This window comes from Pagrus pagrus (assembly GCF_965226575.1).
Source record: "Pagrus pagrus genome assembly, chromosome: 13".
Classification (NCBI taxonomy): Eukaryota; Metazoa; Chordata; class Actinopteri; order Spariformes; family Sparidae; genus Pagrus; species Pagrus pagrus.
Genome location: NC_140197.1, coordinates 1,238,802 through 1,256,916, shown reverse-complemented (window position 1 = coordinate 1,256,916; position 18,115 = coordinate 1,238,802). Strand labels below are relative to the sequence as shown.

Here is an 18,115-nt window from a genome sequence, read left to right as displayed (position 1 = left end):
TCATACCTTCAACAGCCTGTGTTACACCTGATGGGCATGGCGGTGCGGTCAATTGTGATCCTTCACCAATACGCAGGAAGTCCTTATAACTTCAACATACACTTGCCCATCTGCATCAAACTGCTCACTCATGTAGAGGAGCTCACCCTGAATATGTCTCTGCATCAATACTGTGTCATATCTATAACGCCACCCACTGGACACAGGCAGTCACTGAATATTCCACTGTTGTGTTTTGTGTGACACGTATCCCATTTAGGTAGGAAATTTCCAAAGGCAAAGGGTGAGTACACATCTGGGCGCGCGGCCTCCGACGGCGCCACAGCCCAACGTACGTGGGGGGGCGAGGGCCCATTCATCACTGCTTGCAGTTTTAATTATTATTCTTCTTTTTCTTCTTCCTTCCACGAGATTGCATATTTGGCGGCCTGAACATACCCCAAAACTCATCAAATTTGCAACATATGTCACATGTGCGCGCCCACATCTGAATTCAACATGATTGGCGGTGGGTGTGGCCAGGGGACTCCATAGCGCCACCTAACGTCAAGTCATTGACCAAAACCTTCAGAACTTTCAGAATTTTAGCTGCAACAGGAAGTCAGCCATCTTGAATGGTGTGCGGCGATTTTCATTTTTCCAATGCATTTTTAGGGACTTTAGGATGTTTGCAGACTCACCAAATTTGGCCTGTAGCTTGTTACCCATGAGTACGTTAATTCGATACCACATCTGCCACCATGCGTGGCATGACAGCTCAGTAGCACCCCCTAATGCCCCCCTTATGGGTTTTCCTATTCATTTTTTTTTCATGTTTTCGCCTCATACTTTCTGTAACTTGTCCTACAGATTGAACGCCACAGACTTCACACTCACTAAGTATCATCCTGAGACCTTGATGATGACACCTTGTCAAAACCTTTCTCCTCCGACATCCCTGGTGGGCGTGGCGGTGCTTTTGGCTGTTCCCATTCTGTAGGAACCCATTTCTAAGCCTCGTACATTGTTTAACTTGGCCTACAGATGTAACCCCACAGACTTCCCAGTCACTAAGTATCATCCTCATGCCTTGATGATGATATGTTGTGAAAAGCTTTTGCCTACGTTATTCCTGGTGGGCATGGCAGTGCTTTCAATTTCGATGACCCCCTTATGGCTTTTCCCATTCTATACGGACCCAAGTTCTATGGCTTGTTGTTTCACTATCTTTTCCTACATATTTAACACTACAGAGTTCACATTCACTCAGTAGCATCCTTAGACCTTCAACAGCCTGCGTTGTGCCTGGTGGGCGTGGCCGTGCGGTCAATTTAAATCCTTCGCCATTGAGCAGGAAGTCCTTATAACTTCAACATACAATTGCCGATCTGCATCAAATTGGTCACACATGTAGAGGGGCTCACCCTGAATACGTCTCTGCATCAATACTGTGTCATATCTATAGCGCCACCCACTGGACACAGGAAGTCACTGAAGATGTCACTGTTGTGTTTTGTGTGACACGTATCCCATTTACAGTAGGTAGAACATTTCCACAGGCAACGGGCGAGCACACATCTGGGCGCACAGGCCTCCGACGGCGCCACAGCCCGATGTACGTGGGTGGGCGAGGGCCCGTTCATCACTGCTTGCAGTTTAAATTTTTATTATTTTCTATATTGTAGATCAATACTGAAGACATCCAAACTATGAAGGAACACATATGGAATTAAAACTGCAAGCAGTGATGAACGGGCCCTCGCAGGGTATGCTGCTGTTGGGGCATGCTGCTGTCAAGGCGTGCCGCTTACCCGGCCCCATTGCCTAATTATTGTGTATGCATGTCTTAACTGTCCGTGTGTTAATCCGACTGTATTTTGTGAAGATATGCAAGATTGTTGTTCTACATTTTGGGCGTTCTTTGGACAATCAAAATTATTTTGATAACTTTTCGTCAGGAGGGTCCACAGATGCCCTGTCCAAAGTTTGGTGCAAATCGATGAAATTGCCTGGGAGGAGTTTGAAAAAGTAGGTTTGCGACATTTTGCAAGTTTGCAGAAAAAAAGGTGGCGGAAATGGGCGTGGCCTATAACACGAGATTCAACACAATTGACTGAACGCGTGGATATAAGGTGTTTTGAATGTGCAACAAAGTATGTGGGAGTTATAAGCCAAAACGCATTTTCCTTGATTGTAGTGCCACCTAGTGGTGGACATTCACGACGACCATAGATTTTACATTTTCGCCAAGCCTAATGTGTTTGTCAAATGAAATCGCGTTTTCATGCATGTTGTGAAAAATGCGGTCATTTGGGGAGAAGAAAAACTAAAAATAAGAAATAATCACTACAAAAACAATAGGGAACTCCCAGGTTTCCTGCTTGGGCCCTAATTATGTAGTAAACAAAAAAGTGTTAAACAAACCAGAATATGATTTATATTTTATATTCTTCAGAGTAGCCACCTTTTGCTTTGATGACAGCTTTGCACACTTCTGGCATTCTCTCAATCAGATTCATGAGGTAGACACCTGGAATGGTTATTAATTAACAGATGTGCCTTGTCAAGAGTTAATTTGTGGAATTTCTTGCCTTCTTTATGTGTTTGAGACTATCAGTTATGTTGTGCAGAGTTAGGGTTGGTACACAGTTCAATACAGTGAATAACCCTATTCGACTACTGTTCTAATCCATGTTTTGGCAAAAGAACCACTCAGCTACGTAAAGAGAAACGACAGTCCATCATCACTTTAAGACATGAAGGTCAGTCAATCCGGAAAATATCAAGAACTTTGAACGTATCCTCAAGTGCAGTTGCAAAAAATTTCAAACACATGATGAAACTGGCTCTCATGAGGACCGCCCCAGGAAGGGAAGACCAAGAGTTACCTCTGCTGCAGAGGATAAATTCATTAGAGTTACTCAGACCTCAGATTAGAGCCCACATAAATGTTCACAGAGTTCAAGTAGCAGACACATCTCGACATCAACTGTTCAGAGGAGACTGTGTGAATCAGGCCTTCATGGTCGAATTGCTGCAAAGAAGCCACTACTGAGGAAGAACAAGAAGAAGAAGAGAAGTGCTTGGGCCAAGAAACACAAGGAATGGACATTAGACCAGTGGAAATCTGTACTTTGGTCTGATGAGTCCAAATTTGAGATTTTTGGTTCCGCCCACCATGTCTTTGTGAGATGCAGAAAAGGTGAGGGGATGATTTCTACATGTGTGGTTCCCACCGTGAAGCATGGAGGAGGAGGTGTGATGGTGTGGGGGTGCTTTGATGGTGACACTGTTGGTGATTATTCAAAATTCAAGGCACACTTAACCAGCATGGCTACCACAGCATTCTGCAGCGACATGCCATCCCATCTGGTTTGTGCATAGTGGGACCATCATTTGTTTTTCAACAGGACAATGACCCCAAACACACCTCCAGGCTTTGTAATGGCTATCTGACCAAGTAGGAGAGTGATGTCGAGCTGCGTCAGATGACCTGGCCTCCACAATCACCCAACCTAAACCCAGTTGAGATGGTTTGGGATGAGTTGGACCGCAGAGTGAAGGCAAAGCAGCCAACAAGTGCTCAGCAGCTCTGGGAACTCCTTCAAGACTGTTGGAAAACCATTCCAGGTGACTACCTCATGAATCTGATTGAGAGAATGCCAAGAGTGAGCAAAGCTGTCATCAAAGCAAAAGGTGGTTACTCTGAAGAATATAAAATATAAATCATATTCTGGTTTGTTTAACCCTTTTTACTAAATAATTCCATATGTGTTCCTTCATAATTTGGATGGCTTCAGTATTGATCTACAATGTGAAAAATAATAAAAATAAAGAAAAACCATTGAATGAGAAGGTGTGTCCAGACTTTTGACTAGTAGTGTATATTTTATATTATCATAAGAAGTGTCCTTGTCTTCTGATCTGCCCCCATACTAACTTGCAGTTGATGCAGACTCATCACTTCCTCCCCTGATTAATCCATTATAATGAACATTTACACAGGACCATTTCCATCAGTATGATAACTGAGTCATGTTATACTCACAACTCTGCTGCTCTCACGTTCTCCTGTTAACACACATACTAATTAATTCACAAATTATTTCCTGTGGCATCAGAGTTTTTTCTTTTGTTTTCAAGCTGCTGTCAATGAAGTGCAACTATTGACTGTAAAAAAAGTAAATGGTGGCTATGACGTCAACCATCGGTCTCTGAAGGGCTTGTGTGAAGCTTAAAGTGTAACTAAACCCCCAAACCACTTTTTTCTGCTGAAAACAAATGCATTTGGGTATGAAGTAGTGTTGTTGATGTATTCTGGTCCAACTTTTGACATTTTAGTCAAAGTATTTCAATTTGGTGTATTTTGTTGTAAAAATGTAAGAGTGACTGCCCTCTATGGGTTGAAACCCGGCTATTACAATCAAATTTTGCTATTGGCTGAGATGGAGGCCGATGACGTTTTGGAGGCAGCTTACATCACGAGCCACCACTGTTCGCCCCGCCCCGCTGCACAGAGTGACTGGACGTGTCTTAACTGCTCCTGGAGCCCCGCTCACAATCAAGGCATTTTTTGAATTTCCAGCCCAGATGCACCTCAGCCAAAACCTAGGGGTTTAGTTACACTTTAATGTGGGTCTGCCATCTTGCAACACCTGACTCTAAACTAATCCAAAAATGGGCATAGAGGTGGAGCATTGGTTCGAGCTGAGGCCAACGGAATGAAGTCTTGTTACCGAAACAGGCCATCTATGTGGAAGCTAACAAGCTACTTAAGGCTAACAAGCTAGCTGTGGCCACCCAAAAATAGCAGCAAATTTTGCTTTTCATTATCCGCGTGAGTTTGATTGTGAGATCACTTGTGTTTATGTGAGTTACTCATGCGAGTTTGACAGTGGGTTTCTCGCTCCAACCGGCCAGATTACCTTACTTTCATTAACCGTATGCTAAGAAGCAAGCAGCAGGCACAGAGGATGTTTGTATATGTGTGTTTGTGTTCAGTTTATCCTCTGACTCAAGTCAACACTCACCAGGGACTGTGGTTATTTCTGTTATCTTCCTGTATCTTTTTTTCCCCATCTGCTCTCCATACGTTCTTGAAGTAAAGTACCTTTGCCCTCCATTCAGCAGTCAAATAAGAGAGAATTACTGTAATGTTACATTACAGAGGATTTCAGCACCTCTGCACTCACTGCTGTAGAGGTAGAGCAAGACTGAATATAAATCCACTTTTGAAGTTGTTTTTTACTATGGGGTGGTTTTGGGAGCACCCTTTGTTTGTTGCATTGTTCTTTGACACTTGAAAAATGTCTTCTTTTAATTTTGTACAGCCCAGAGAGCAGTGGAGAAACAGATATTGATCCTGCTGCTGCCAGTGAGGGGACAGAGGGCACTGAGCTGTACCAAACTGAGGATGGTAAGCACAAACACACAAGTGAAATATCATGACTGAGTCTCCGGCCTTGCTATTCTTGTGATGCTGCCAATAACTGTTAGAAGCTGGGAGATATGGAATTGAATACAGATTTTTGAAACTGCATTGATGTCTGATGGATCATGTGATGGTTTTATTATCCCACAGCCTGTGGTCCTGAGCAAACTCAGACAGATGATACTGAAGCTAATGAAGACACAGAGGACAACCCTGAGGACCCCAGGTCACACACACACACACACACACACACACGCATACACACATCTCAAACTCAAACTAGCATGAGTGTCTTAAAGGAGTAGTTTCCCCAAAAATGAAAATCCAGGCATCACCTCCTCCCCCCATGCTGATGGAAAGTCAGGTGAAGTTTCATAGTCCACAAAACATTTCTGGAACTTCACAGCGAAACATTTTCCTAAACAGCTTAAGTGGCTGGAAGCTTGTTACATCTTGTCTGACATAAAGTCCGCAAACCCAGAGATTTCAAATTGATTTGAAAAGACGTGTTTACATCCTTTTTTAAGCTGAAATCTTTACTCTAGCTTGAAAACTAAAAGCGTTAGTGTGTACTCCATCTGATCCGGGGTGTAAATAAACTCATCTAATCAACATCATTCCTCAACCTCCAATTCTTCAACTGTGCCATAAAAATGTTCAATTTAATTACTCATCATACCCAATTAAGTCTGAATCCGACCCAGTAACAGGCATTAAGAATAACTATAATAATTAAAGCTGCAAGCAGCGATGAATGGGCCCTCGCCCCACGTCAGGCTCTGGCGCTGTTGGAGGATGTGCAGCCAGATGTGTGCTCGCCCATTGTCTGTGGAAAGTTTCCTACCTAAATGGGATCCGTGTCACACAAAACACAACAGTGACATATTCAGTGACTTCTTGTATCCAGTGGGTGGCGCTTTAGATATGACACAGTATTGATGCAGAGACGTATTCAGGGTGAGCTCCTCTACATGTGTGAGCAATTTGGTGCAGATGGGAACTTGTATGTTGAAGTTATAAGGACTTCCTGCGTGATGGCGAAGGATCGAAATTGACCGCATGGCCACGCCCACCAGGCACAACGCAGGCTGTTGAAGGTATGAGGATGCTACTGAGTGAATGTGAAGTCTGTGGTGTTAAATCTGTAGGACGAGTTGGTTAAAGTACAAGGCATAGACATTGGGTCAGTACAGAATGGGAAAAGCCATAAAGGGGGTCATCAAAATGAACCGCACCGCCACGCCCACCAGGAATAACGTAAGCAAAAGCTTTTCACAACTTTTTCATCATCAAGGCATGAGGATGATACTTAGTGACTGGGAAGTCTGTGGCGTTAAATCTGTAGGCCAAGTTAATGAATGTAGGAGGTTTAGAAATGGGTTCCTACAGAATGGGAACAGCCATAAGGGGTCACCGCACTGCCACGCCCAACAGGTATATTGGAGGCGTAAGCTTTTCACAAGGTGTCATCATCAAGGTCTGACGATGATATGTAGTGAGTGTGAAGTCTGTGGCGTTAAATCTGTAGGACAAGTAACAAAGTATGAGGCGAAAACATGACAAAAAATGAATGGGAAAAGCCATAAGGGGGGCATTAGGGGGCGCTACTGAGCTGTCGTGCTGCGCATGAGGGCAGTTGTGGTATCAAATTAACGTACTCATGGGTAAGAAGCTACGGGCCATATTTAACACTACAGAGTTCACATTCTCTCAGTAGCATCCTCAGACCTTCAACAGCCTGCGTTGTGCCTGGTGGGCGTGGCCGTGCGGTCATTTTAGATCCTTCGCCATCACGCAGGAAGTCCTTATAACTTCAACATACAATTGCCCATCTGCATCAAATTGGTCACACATGTAGAGGGACTCACCCTGAATATGTATCTGCATCAATACTGCGTCATATCTATAGCGCCACCCACTGGAAGTCACTGAAGATGTCACTGTTGTGTTTCGTGTGACACAGATCCCATTTACATTAGGTAGGACATTTCCACAGGCAACGGGCGAGCACACAACTGGGCGCACAGGCCTCCGACAGCGCCACAGCCCAACGTACGTGGGTGGGCGAGGGCCCGTTCATCACTGCTTGCAGCTTAAATTTCATTTGTTTCTGTAGGTCATAAACAGACATCAGTATTAAACTGAGACTGAGTTTCATAACCAGTTACAAGTTCCTTGTAGTACGTTTAAGTTCACACAATTCACTCCCGTCTCATAACTGTCCTCAAATGATTCCTCTTCTGACATCCATTCTCTTAAAGGTCACTATTGTCAAGACTACTTGCTGTTGTGAAATGACTGAGTCATAGTTCTCCATAGCTGGACTTTGAAAAGATGTACTGCATCCTGAGTCCACTATTTGCTGCAGTGTTTGGGAATTAATTGATTTTGCGGCGAGACTTCTGTGTTTGAAATGCTGGTGTGAGCAGACCTAACACTGTAAAAAAAAATATATTATTGCCTGAAAGGGATGTCTTATTTCTTAAGTGATCTTTAGTGTTGATTCTGTAAATGCATTAGTCATCCAAGGACTTTAGTGATCTGTTTTTATCATTTTCAGTATTGTTTGAATTTACTTATACTAATTATGTAGGAGTTAATGTCTGCAACCTTCTTTTGATGTTAAGTGAATATACTGTGAAGCAAATGATAATCTACTGTAATGACAACATGACCAGTCATGGCCTTGACCAACTAGAGGTTAGTCATGGGACAGATTACCAGTGCAACATTATTAGGAAGTTGTGCTGGGGCAGAGGTTTTACAGTATTATTTGCAAGTGAAACACTTAAAAAAAAGGATTTTTAACTAAATTTGTCTGTCATTCAGCTTTTTAATTTAATACATCATTATTTCTGTTGAAACTGCTGAGTTGGACACGTAGCCAAAGCTTTGACATAATAGTCAAGTTTAATGTAACCTGTATTGTGTGTCCTCAGGCACCCGGGCATCACCAGCGGCCTGATGAAAGGAGCTCTGTCAGTAGCAGCTTCTGCCTACAAAGCCCTATTCACTGGACAAGGCCCCACACAGGTCAGCAAGCACTTTAATTAACTGTCTGATTTAACAGTCTGTGTCTAATTTCACAGCTCTTACATTTATGTAGTCAAGACATTTGCGGTGCTCTTAAAGTAAAACAGGAGATGTCCAGATGAAGTTTATTTTGGCCCTGACCAATCCAGCACCTTCAATTTGAAATATCTGCTGATATCAAAGCTGATCCCATTAATTCAGATACAAACTCCTCCTGCTGCTGTAAAATATGGATAATGTCTGTTTATGACAAGGAGACCAGGATGGCTGCAGGGTAATGCTAACATATATTTGTAGGGTCACTGTGGCAGACTATCATGAAAATGAGTTTGGCTGGGGCTGCTGGAGTATGAACTTCCCCAAATCCATAATCCAATAGAGCAGTACAGAGCTGCTAATGTTAGCTGTAACTCTGATAACATAGCACAGAGGACTGGCTTTCACACATTAGCCGCCTCTTCACAACTGGATGTGTTTTTTTAATGTAACCCAAAATAATGCAGGCTTATATTGCTACTGTAGAGAAAAAGATAATAAACCAGACATGCTAGCACTTGGATCTTACAGAAAAACACACTGTTTAATGCATTTCTTGCTGTATTTCTTATATTTTTCATCCATCCAAACTCTTTGTCTGAGTATCTCTTGTAGTTGGAACTGAGGCAAACCAATATCAGCATGGGGTTTTCTGAGCAGGTTTTAGAGCTCCAAGGCTCCCTGGCATGCACTAAGCTGGGACATCATTGAGGGGAGTTGAATAATGATAATTGGTACAGACTGTATCATTTCTGCATATTTATATCATTATACCAGTCAAAACAATAAACAAATATCCCAAATCCAAATTTGGGAACTTTCCAGAACTTTTCACTACTAAACTGCAACTCAGGTTCAGCCTCATGAAGACCTTACTTTACATGTAATACCAACAACAGCAAAAAAAAAAAAAGTTTTCAGCAGTTCAGACCTGAAAAGAAGTAGATTGATGCATCTCTACTCTTGCTGTCACCCCATGCGCACTGCTTTGCCATGTGGAGAAATCCAAAGTCAGGCCTGCTGCGCCTGGTTGTGGTTACTACTGTATGATTGAAAAGTCACTGTATAGGTGAGGGATTTAGTGAATTGTCCGTTGTTAGTTTGGTCAGTACGCGTATGTTTGCTTGGAAGTTTAGTTTTATATGATCAGTAACAGGTTTTATGGACTTATGAGATCTTGTTCCTGTGCAGCCTCCAGTGGATGTGTCCACTCAGGACACCATGATGGCCGTACTGGTGGAGATGGGTTTTGGGGACCGGTCGCTGAACCAGCGACTACTGAACAAATACAACTACAACCTGCTGGATGTGGTCAACGAGCTTGTTCAGATGACCGACAATGACTGGTACTCTACACGCTACTGACGAGAGAGAGAGGACGAAGTGCAGGAAGGGATAAAAGGGAGTGAGAAGCTGATGCGACACAAGAAGGATGAAGAAAGAACAGAAGGACAGATCAGAAGAGATAAATTCATTTCTGCTCATATACCTTTTTACCTTTCTCACTCTGTCCATCTCTCCTCTGACTGGTCCAGTTGGATGGAGATCAATCTTCTCTATGACCATACAAGGAGACATCAAACTCTCTGGGATACTGTACTAGACCATCAATCACCCTCTGTCTGTAGTATTACTTCCAGCCTAGGCCTTGATGGTGGCAGGGCAGCTGCCTGCATAGAGACGAAAAAGAAAAGAGACATGTTCCCAAAGTCTTAAAGGAGCTATGTGTAGCATTTAGCATTAACCAAAATTAAAATATGTATTTTAATGAGACACAGTGTGCTTTTGTGAAGTTGAGTAACTTTTAAATACTAAACAGTTCCACTTCCATGCTACAAAGTAATTTAATGTTTTCGGTTGATGTGAGATGCAGCTTAGTGCTAAGCAGAGCATCAAAATACGGTTATGATTTGTTAGCGTTGAAATGCTACACATAGCACCTTCTTGTTTGGCTTCTTGGCCGGGACAGTGATGATGTTCAAAGCAGCGAAATAATATCAAGTATTCATTCACACCTGCACTGAGAACTTTAGTGAGGAGATCCATACAACATGTGGTCACATGCTAGTCAGTCACATATAGAAAATCCACATCAGAGTTATGGTATGCTTTAACCATACACCAAACAGCTCAGAGCACTGATATACTTGCTTTTAACTACATGTTTATTTGAGCATGACGGTTCCTTTGTAGAATGGTGTGTGTGTTTTCAAACCTCACATTCCATTAGCTGGCTAAGCTCACGAGCAGGATGCAAGTCAGTGGCAGATCAAACAAATGAAAATAACAAAGACAGAAACTGATAAAGCTTGTTGTTGGTTTTTGTTTTTTTGCCACAATCACAACATGTAACAACAGAGTAAACTTAAAACTGAAAGTTCTGAATGATGACTTTCCAGCGTTGACCAAGGATGATTTGGACCTAATCAGCCTTAGAGTTCTGCCACTCGGGTGCAAGTAACAAATGGCCTGGGTCAGGTTGGCAGGACACCTGGCCCACTTTACATAAGATTTAGGTCATTTATGACATAAATGTTCTGGCTCTACTTGTTCAAATTATTTTTCTAATATAATCCATTAAGAACATCTTCTCTTTTTTACTCAGGCTGTGCCAGTTGTTTGCATGTAAACTGTAAATCATTGTAAAATTGCATGTAAATACTTGCATCACACGACACGGATACAGTGTTAAAGAACCAGAGCGTGAGCAATGCGTTTCATTAGTCGGACAAGGTAAACGGAACATCAGTTGTTGGCTCGGGCCTAGCACCAATTGGGTCTTTCCTTAAATTGCAGTTATGAGCCCGGCTCAGTTCTCTGGTTCTAAGCTTTAGGCCAGTGCAGAACAGTGGAAGAGGGATTTTTCTCCAGTTGTAAAAGGCTGTAACGGGTAAGGTTGGGTAGGTTTTCGGTTTTGCTGGTCCGGTCTGGTCCAGTGTACAGGCTTCAACTAGTTTGATATTGTGCCAACCAACTGAACTGACATTTGTCAGGTGGAGAGAACTAGCAGCATGTGGCTCAGCTCAGCTCAGCACCACAGGTGATGTGGTGCTTATGTCTTGTTATGATGTACTAGAGTTGAGAGTTGTGCACACACTATACTACTCAGTCCAACATCCACAAGAGAAAAACAGTTTATACAGCCTACACTTCCTGTTTCTGTTTCAAATTAAAAGTTCACTAGTGTTACAGTAGACGGAACCCCTTCATTTCTTGACATTTCTTAATCAGGAATGTGTTGTGGAAAACTGCAGCTGGACTTGCAAAGTCTGGGTATGTGGGCTACTTGAAGTGTCGCCACTACGATCTTTTCTCCAGTGTCACTCAGCTGAAGTTTTATATTATTTATCATTTTGATGTTAAACTTAAGAAGAAGGTAAGGTGAATCATTGTTGTGAGAAATGAAAACATGACATGTTGCAGTTGCCCTGATGGATAGTAGTGCTGATACACTCTCATTCATGGGCTTTCATTACATTCCTCGTGGGAGCAGCTAAAGTTTCGTGGGACACCTAGTGGTGAAATTCACTATTAGCGGTCTAAGCTTGTCTGATACAGATCAGTACTGTTATTGAGATATATTATAAGGGCTCAAGCACGAACCATGCAGTGGCCCTATTGTTATTTTACATGTTACAGACAGGCAAATATTCTGTGAACAAAACTGCTTATGTTGGAGACACTGCATTAATGTTGGTAAAGGCAAGTATATCATGAGCCTAAGAGCTTGGTATAGTGATCATCTGTGTTAATATAGGTCTTCTATCTAAGTGTCTTGGAGTATAACGGCTGTATTATTGATATTGGTTTTATTTATTTATATATTTTTTTGTTTGTCTGTTTTATAACCTAGGTCCATATCATTGGAGTGTATATTGGGGTTTCCACAATCCGCTCACTGTTCTGAATGCATAACCCAATGTATATAAATAGATAACTACCAAAAGCAGAATAACATTCCCCTTTAAACTTTAGATCTGGAGATAGTGTTGGCACTTAAAACCTTACAGGACATAGGGACCATTCATTCAATATTAACTTTTTTCCTAATATTGACTTTGCCCGCTTTAACAAACTTAGGTCTTGACTCTCAAGCATCTTGGATTTTATGATATTATATATGACCTAGTATACAGTATGTCTGGACCAAATGAACCAAACCGCAGGTATGACTTCAACCTTAGATAAGTTCTTTGTTTGAAGTGTACTGAGAGTTTAAGTTGAAAATGAATACTCTCCTAACATTTTGTTCACTTTTTTTCTCACCCGTGACACAGATCTTTACAACAAGTCAGTCTGAGACAAACAGCTGCTAAAAGTGACTGTATTTTATTGAGTTATATAGGGTAAGTTTTATGACTTCAAATAGGATTCAGCTATGCTGAGCTAAATCCCTTCAGAAAAGCTCATATGTGTTCATATCATTTTGCACTCCTGTCATCTGTTTTGTACTTCTTCACAGTGGTCACGTCTGACACTCGTAAAGGATGTGTGCTTCCTCCAGTACAGCACATTAAGAGCATGTACAGTAACAGTAAGGTCATTCCAAACTTGAGCTGGAAAAAAACTGTGTAACAATGTGGAAATGTGTTTGTCCACCCCCCCCCCCTTCACAAATGTATGAATATATTCAGAACCTCTTAGTTTGAAGCAATGACTATCAGTTGACTTTATTAGTTTAAGTTATGATTGTTTAAGGTGTTCTTGCTTTTGAATGCTTGAAGGCTGTTTGGAAATATAAGAAATTAGAGCTGTGGATGTTGTGTTTTTAGGCTTATTATGTGGTGGTTAAATCTGCTCTGCTGTATGTGTGTGTTAGTGTTTTCCTTTGAAAAAAAAATTGAGTTGGAGTTGAAGAAATCATCAAATAAAAAAATACTTGATGTAGGATTATAATTAAGGTGAATGTTGTGCATGTGTATTGCACACTGATCAGCCACAACATTAAAATGACTTGTCTGTCTTGTTACAGTTCAATGTTTTGCTACGAAATCTTTGGTCCTGGAATTCCTGTGAATAATACTTTGTCTCATAGCACCCACCTAAATGTTGTTGCAGACTAAGCACCCCTCCCCAATCACAAGGGCACCCCCCAAGGCAGCAGCCTCCCCAGCATGTGCTGTGCCACACTGCAAAGTCTGCCTCGGAATGTGACAAAGTTCCCAAGTTGTTGAATTGGCCTCCAAATTCCCTCGTTCCCAATCTGAAACCAACCATCCACTTGATGCCCCCAAACAAATGTGACACATGGAAGCCCCGACCCCCAGGACCCAAAGAATTGGGTCAACATCCCTGTGTCTGGCACAACAGGACACCCCGGAGGTCCCATGTCCACGCCCAGATGGGTCGGGGCAGTTTTGGGGGTCCTGCCTTTAATGTCGTGGCTGATTGATGTAACTCAGTGGTCCAAAAACCCTTTAGTACAGTTTTTAGTACACAGTTTTGTTTTTTGGTCAAGCTCCACATTCAAATAAAAACCCTGCAATTAATTCAAAAAGGATAGTCCAATATTTTAGGGATTTGCTTATTTGTTTACTTGCCAAAATTTGGATGAGAAGATTGATACCACTCTCAGAGAGTACCAATCTTCTCATCTTACTGTCAGCATGAGAGCGAATAAGTGTATTTCCCATAATGTTAAGCTCTTCCTTTAAGGTCCAGATGTCTAACAAACTTGACTCCAGTGGAATGATGCAGATATGCATCATGATTTGAATTGGACATTGTTTTGTACAAGAGTCAAGTTCTATACAAAGAGATTGCTGTCAGGTTCATACAGCCAGTCTTACCTACAGGTTAATATGACATTAAGAGACATTGAATTGCCAGCAAAAGGATGTCAAATAGTGTGAAAAATATTTCACCTCTTAACCCTAATGCGAACTTGTTTTGGTGACATATATTTAAAAATGAGTTGGTAAATTACCTTTTTTTTTAATGTCTGAATTCACACAGTTCCTGGGGTAGAGTGTTATTCAACATAGTTTATCTAAGCATGGTTTCTTGTACATTTTGCTTCACATTCATTCAACTGAATCTCACCACAGTCCCTCTCAAAGAATCAAGATTTCTAAACTCCACATAGGTAATATGTAAAAAATAAAACCATGCAGCACATCTCTCATGCAAATGGACCCTTGCTGAAATGTGCACTTAATGAAGGTGAAGAGTTTCACATAATGTACTGTATGTCATTTTGCTTTAAGTTAACGTGTATTTGTTCTACGAGAGATGGTCTGGTGAAATATTTATATATTGGGGTAGGAATACAACTGAAGTATTTACGGATGAAGAGAAAAGCTGGATTGTTTTAGCTTTTTTTCTGTGTTGCACTTTATGAACATTGTTATGATGTACAAATCAATCTGTCTCAAATTAAAGTCACTACATTCATGATGGATTTCTGGATCATGTTCCCGATTTTCCTTTTAAATTTAACAACTTGCTGCTGAAGGACGGGCATATGTTACAAGAGGAAGCAATTTCAATGAGGACAGTGTCACTGATGGGAAGCACCACTTTTTACATAGATCACTTGAGTGGGAAATGTGATAAAAATGTTACTTTGATAACAATCCCTTGCCCATAACTCAATATATGGCCAACCCTTGTTTATACACTACCTTGGGGTGACCTTGACATTTCCTTATGTATGAAAGAAAAGCACATTTTCAATTAAAATAGCATTACATGGATCAGAAATACAATCTAGACATCATTAATGTGGTAAATATCTATACAAGCAAGCAATTGCTGGGATAGGTGTACACAGGAAAATTTCTTGTGGTCCAATGGCACAGAGAGGCAAAGAAAAAGCCATATTTGAGACTGGCCAATAAAAGAAAAGATTAAGATGGTTTAAAGAACACAGATATTAGACAGAGGGAGACTGGATAAAGACTCTGTTATGGACAGAGGAAGTTTTTAGGTGTGTGGATCACAGTTGTGTGACGCAGAACAAATTAATTACATGGTGGAGGAAATGTGATGGTCTGGGGGGCTTTGGTGCTGGAGATAAGTCCTGGAGAATTGTACAGGGTTTAAGGGATCTTGATAAGGAAGGCTATCCCTCCATTTTGCTAAACCATGTCATACCCAGTGGACAGCACTTGATTGGAGCCAACTCCATCCTTTGACAAGATAATGACCCAAAGCACAGCTCCAAGCTATGCAAGACCTATTTCGGAAGAAAAAGTCAGCTGGTCTTCTGTCTATGATGGAGTGACCAGCACAGCGATATGAGGAAGCCTGGGAAAGATAGTTTTAACTGCAGCTTTTCAAATTCATTCCATTGTTATCTTTAGTAAAGAGGAACAAACAGTTTGTTACTGATTGTATGAAAAGAGGAAGGGGGGCAGTGTGATGCCTATGGCACAGATACTTGTGCCCTTGTCTTCTCACCATTTGTAAAGGTTGAAGTTCAGTCAAAAAAACAAAGAAAAGTTAAATAACGTGACTGTATCTTCCATAAAAAGACAGGATAGTACTGGAAGCAATGCCTTTTTCAAAATAATTCAAAATAAAAGTGGAATTAAATTTTGGCAATGTTCTGTTCTCAAACTGTGATACTTACACATGGAAATTTTATTTTAACCAAGAAAACGAGAATTCAATAAAAAGTCAGCTCAAATGTTACATTTCTTGTTCTTATATATAGAATGATATATAACAGGTAAGACAGTCTCAGACAGTTTCAGTTTCTTACCATTAGCAGATGTTGAGTAAACTTGGTGAAATAGGCTGCTGTAGGCTGAGATAATGAAACATGATATCCATAGGTTCTACTTCCACCGACCATTAACAGACAAGAAGACATGTTTGAGTCCAGTGGGACGTGAAATGAAGACGTGTTCAACATCTTAACGCAGAATTTCATGCCAGGTAAGCTGTCGGCAGCAGGTGATGTTATCTGACAGCTGGAGGAGGAAATGAAAGTACGACATTTCTATCAGAGTGCTTGCTGCAATCTGTGTCCTTCACTTTAGAAACTAGCTTAAACATTAACAGCAACTAAGAAAGAAGACACATCAGAGAGTAGGTTAACCACTGATTTTTTCCCCCAAATGATTGACAGGGCTGAGAGTATTGTGATCAAACGGGGCAGGTGTGGCTGATTTCCGCTGATAAAACTGCAATGACACTGAGAACAGCAGCGCAAACAGGAGCCTTTCCTAAACTTCATCAGAAGTCACACGACGTAGATATGTTGGGTTTAGTGTGTTTCTCCATGTCACCACAGTCTGGCAACAAAGCAAGTTTCGGTGACGTAAAGACCCTTCCTTCTTTTTGAGGTTCCTTGGTTGTGTCATCTTGGAGGTGTGTCTCCATCTAATCTGTGATGCTCCCTTGCTGGTAGCTTAATTGCAGTATCTCTGTGCACCTGGGCCCGGTATGCTGAAGTTACTTAAACTCCTGCAGTTGACTCTCCCTCTCTCTCTGCTCTGGCCCTCTCCACAGGCACGCCATGTTCTGGTTTTGGTGATGTTATTCTTAGTTTACCTTTTGCTTTGTTTTGCACACCTGCCCACTCATTAACATTATACCCAACTGGCTTACTGATTTCCACATCCCATGTTGTAAATATTAATTTGATCATTTCATTTGGTCTAATTTGGTTTAATTGTATTAAATAAAGCATTCGTCGAACATTAACCTTGGTGGTTTCTCAGTTAAAGTATCGTATTAATCACTCAGTGGACAGCCAGACAACATTAAACAGCTTAAGTTTTGATTATTACAACTGGTGTTTGTCTGTACACATTAATTTATTGCAGAGAACTGTGGTCTCACATAGGGTACCATCAACATATAGGAGATACACTACTAATAAATGTAATTTATTAATCACTTGAGATTAATAAAGCACTCATAAATAGGGGCACCACCTCTCTTCTTTTATCTTTTTGACTAATCTGGAGGAATTAATCAAATTCGACTAGACAAGGTTGACTTGAATCAATATCAATCAATTCTAATCAATATCAGATCAATTTATTCAATCTCACAACTGAAGTAGTGACTTCTACACACAGTTACCTTTGGTTCTCCACATTAAAATAAATCTGCACAGACGACACATGGTTAAATATATTTATTCGGCTAAATCGTTCAGAGTGAATAAATGAAATGGCAGATTAAACAAATGACAAGATTAACAGGTAACAAAAAGATGCTGTGTCTGTAATGACTAATGTAGCGAGTTTATGAATGAAATATGTGCGGATGGTGAAATTGCCGGTTGGGTGAAAGCATTTAAATATTAAGAGAATAATTGAATGCTATGATAACTTGTCATCTTCTGAATGGAGGAACTCAATTAAGACAAGCAAATGCGTAAGATATAGAGTAATACAAATGAAGATAATGTATAGGGCACGGACGTAATTTGGGGGGGACACAGGGGACATGTCCCCTGCACTTTTTCAAAAGGCCGTTTTGGTTCCCTGCAGCTTTTACTGTCCAAAAACAATGTTACGCTATAGTAAACAGAGACTCGACAAGCACTAGGACCAAGCGGAAAACGGCCGCTCAAGCTGAAGCCTGTTTCCTTAGTTTAGACCGCCCACAAGCTCCTCGATTGGCTCTGCCGTTTCTTGTGTGATTGGCCGTCCCCGCTGTCACTCCATCTTGCTGGCA

The 18,115-nt window shown here is 41.2% G+C and overlaps 1 protein-coding gene across 5 annotated transcripts in view; it reads left to right on the top strand.

The window, feature by feature from the left end:
* Nucleotides 1–14,879, top strand: part of nbr1b (NBR1 autophagy cargo receptor b) — a 75,472-nt gene extending 60,593 nt beyond the window's left edge. For all 5 annotated transcript variants that reach the window (XM_084372607.1, XM_084372606.1, XM_084372605.1 and 2 more), the window contains 4 exons: nucleotides 5,310–5,395; nucleotides 5,561–5,636; nucleotides 8,350–8,443; nucleotides 9,671–14,879. In XM_084372607.1, the coding sequence (XP_084228733.1) occupies nucleotides 5,310–5,395; nucleotides 5,561–5,636; nucleotides 8,350–8,443; nucleotides 9,671–9,844 (430 nt within the window). In that variant the 3' untranslated portion in view covers nucleotides 9,845–14,879. The remainder of the gene's footprint in view (nucleotides 1–5,309; nucleotides 5,396–5,560; nucleotides 5,637–8,349; nucleotides 8,444–9,670) is intronic.
* Nucleotides 14,880–18,115: the final 3,236 nt, after the last annotated feature.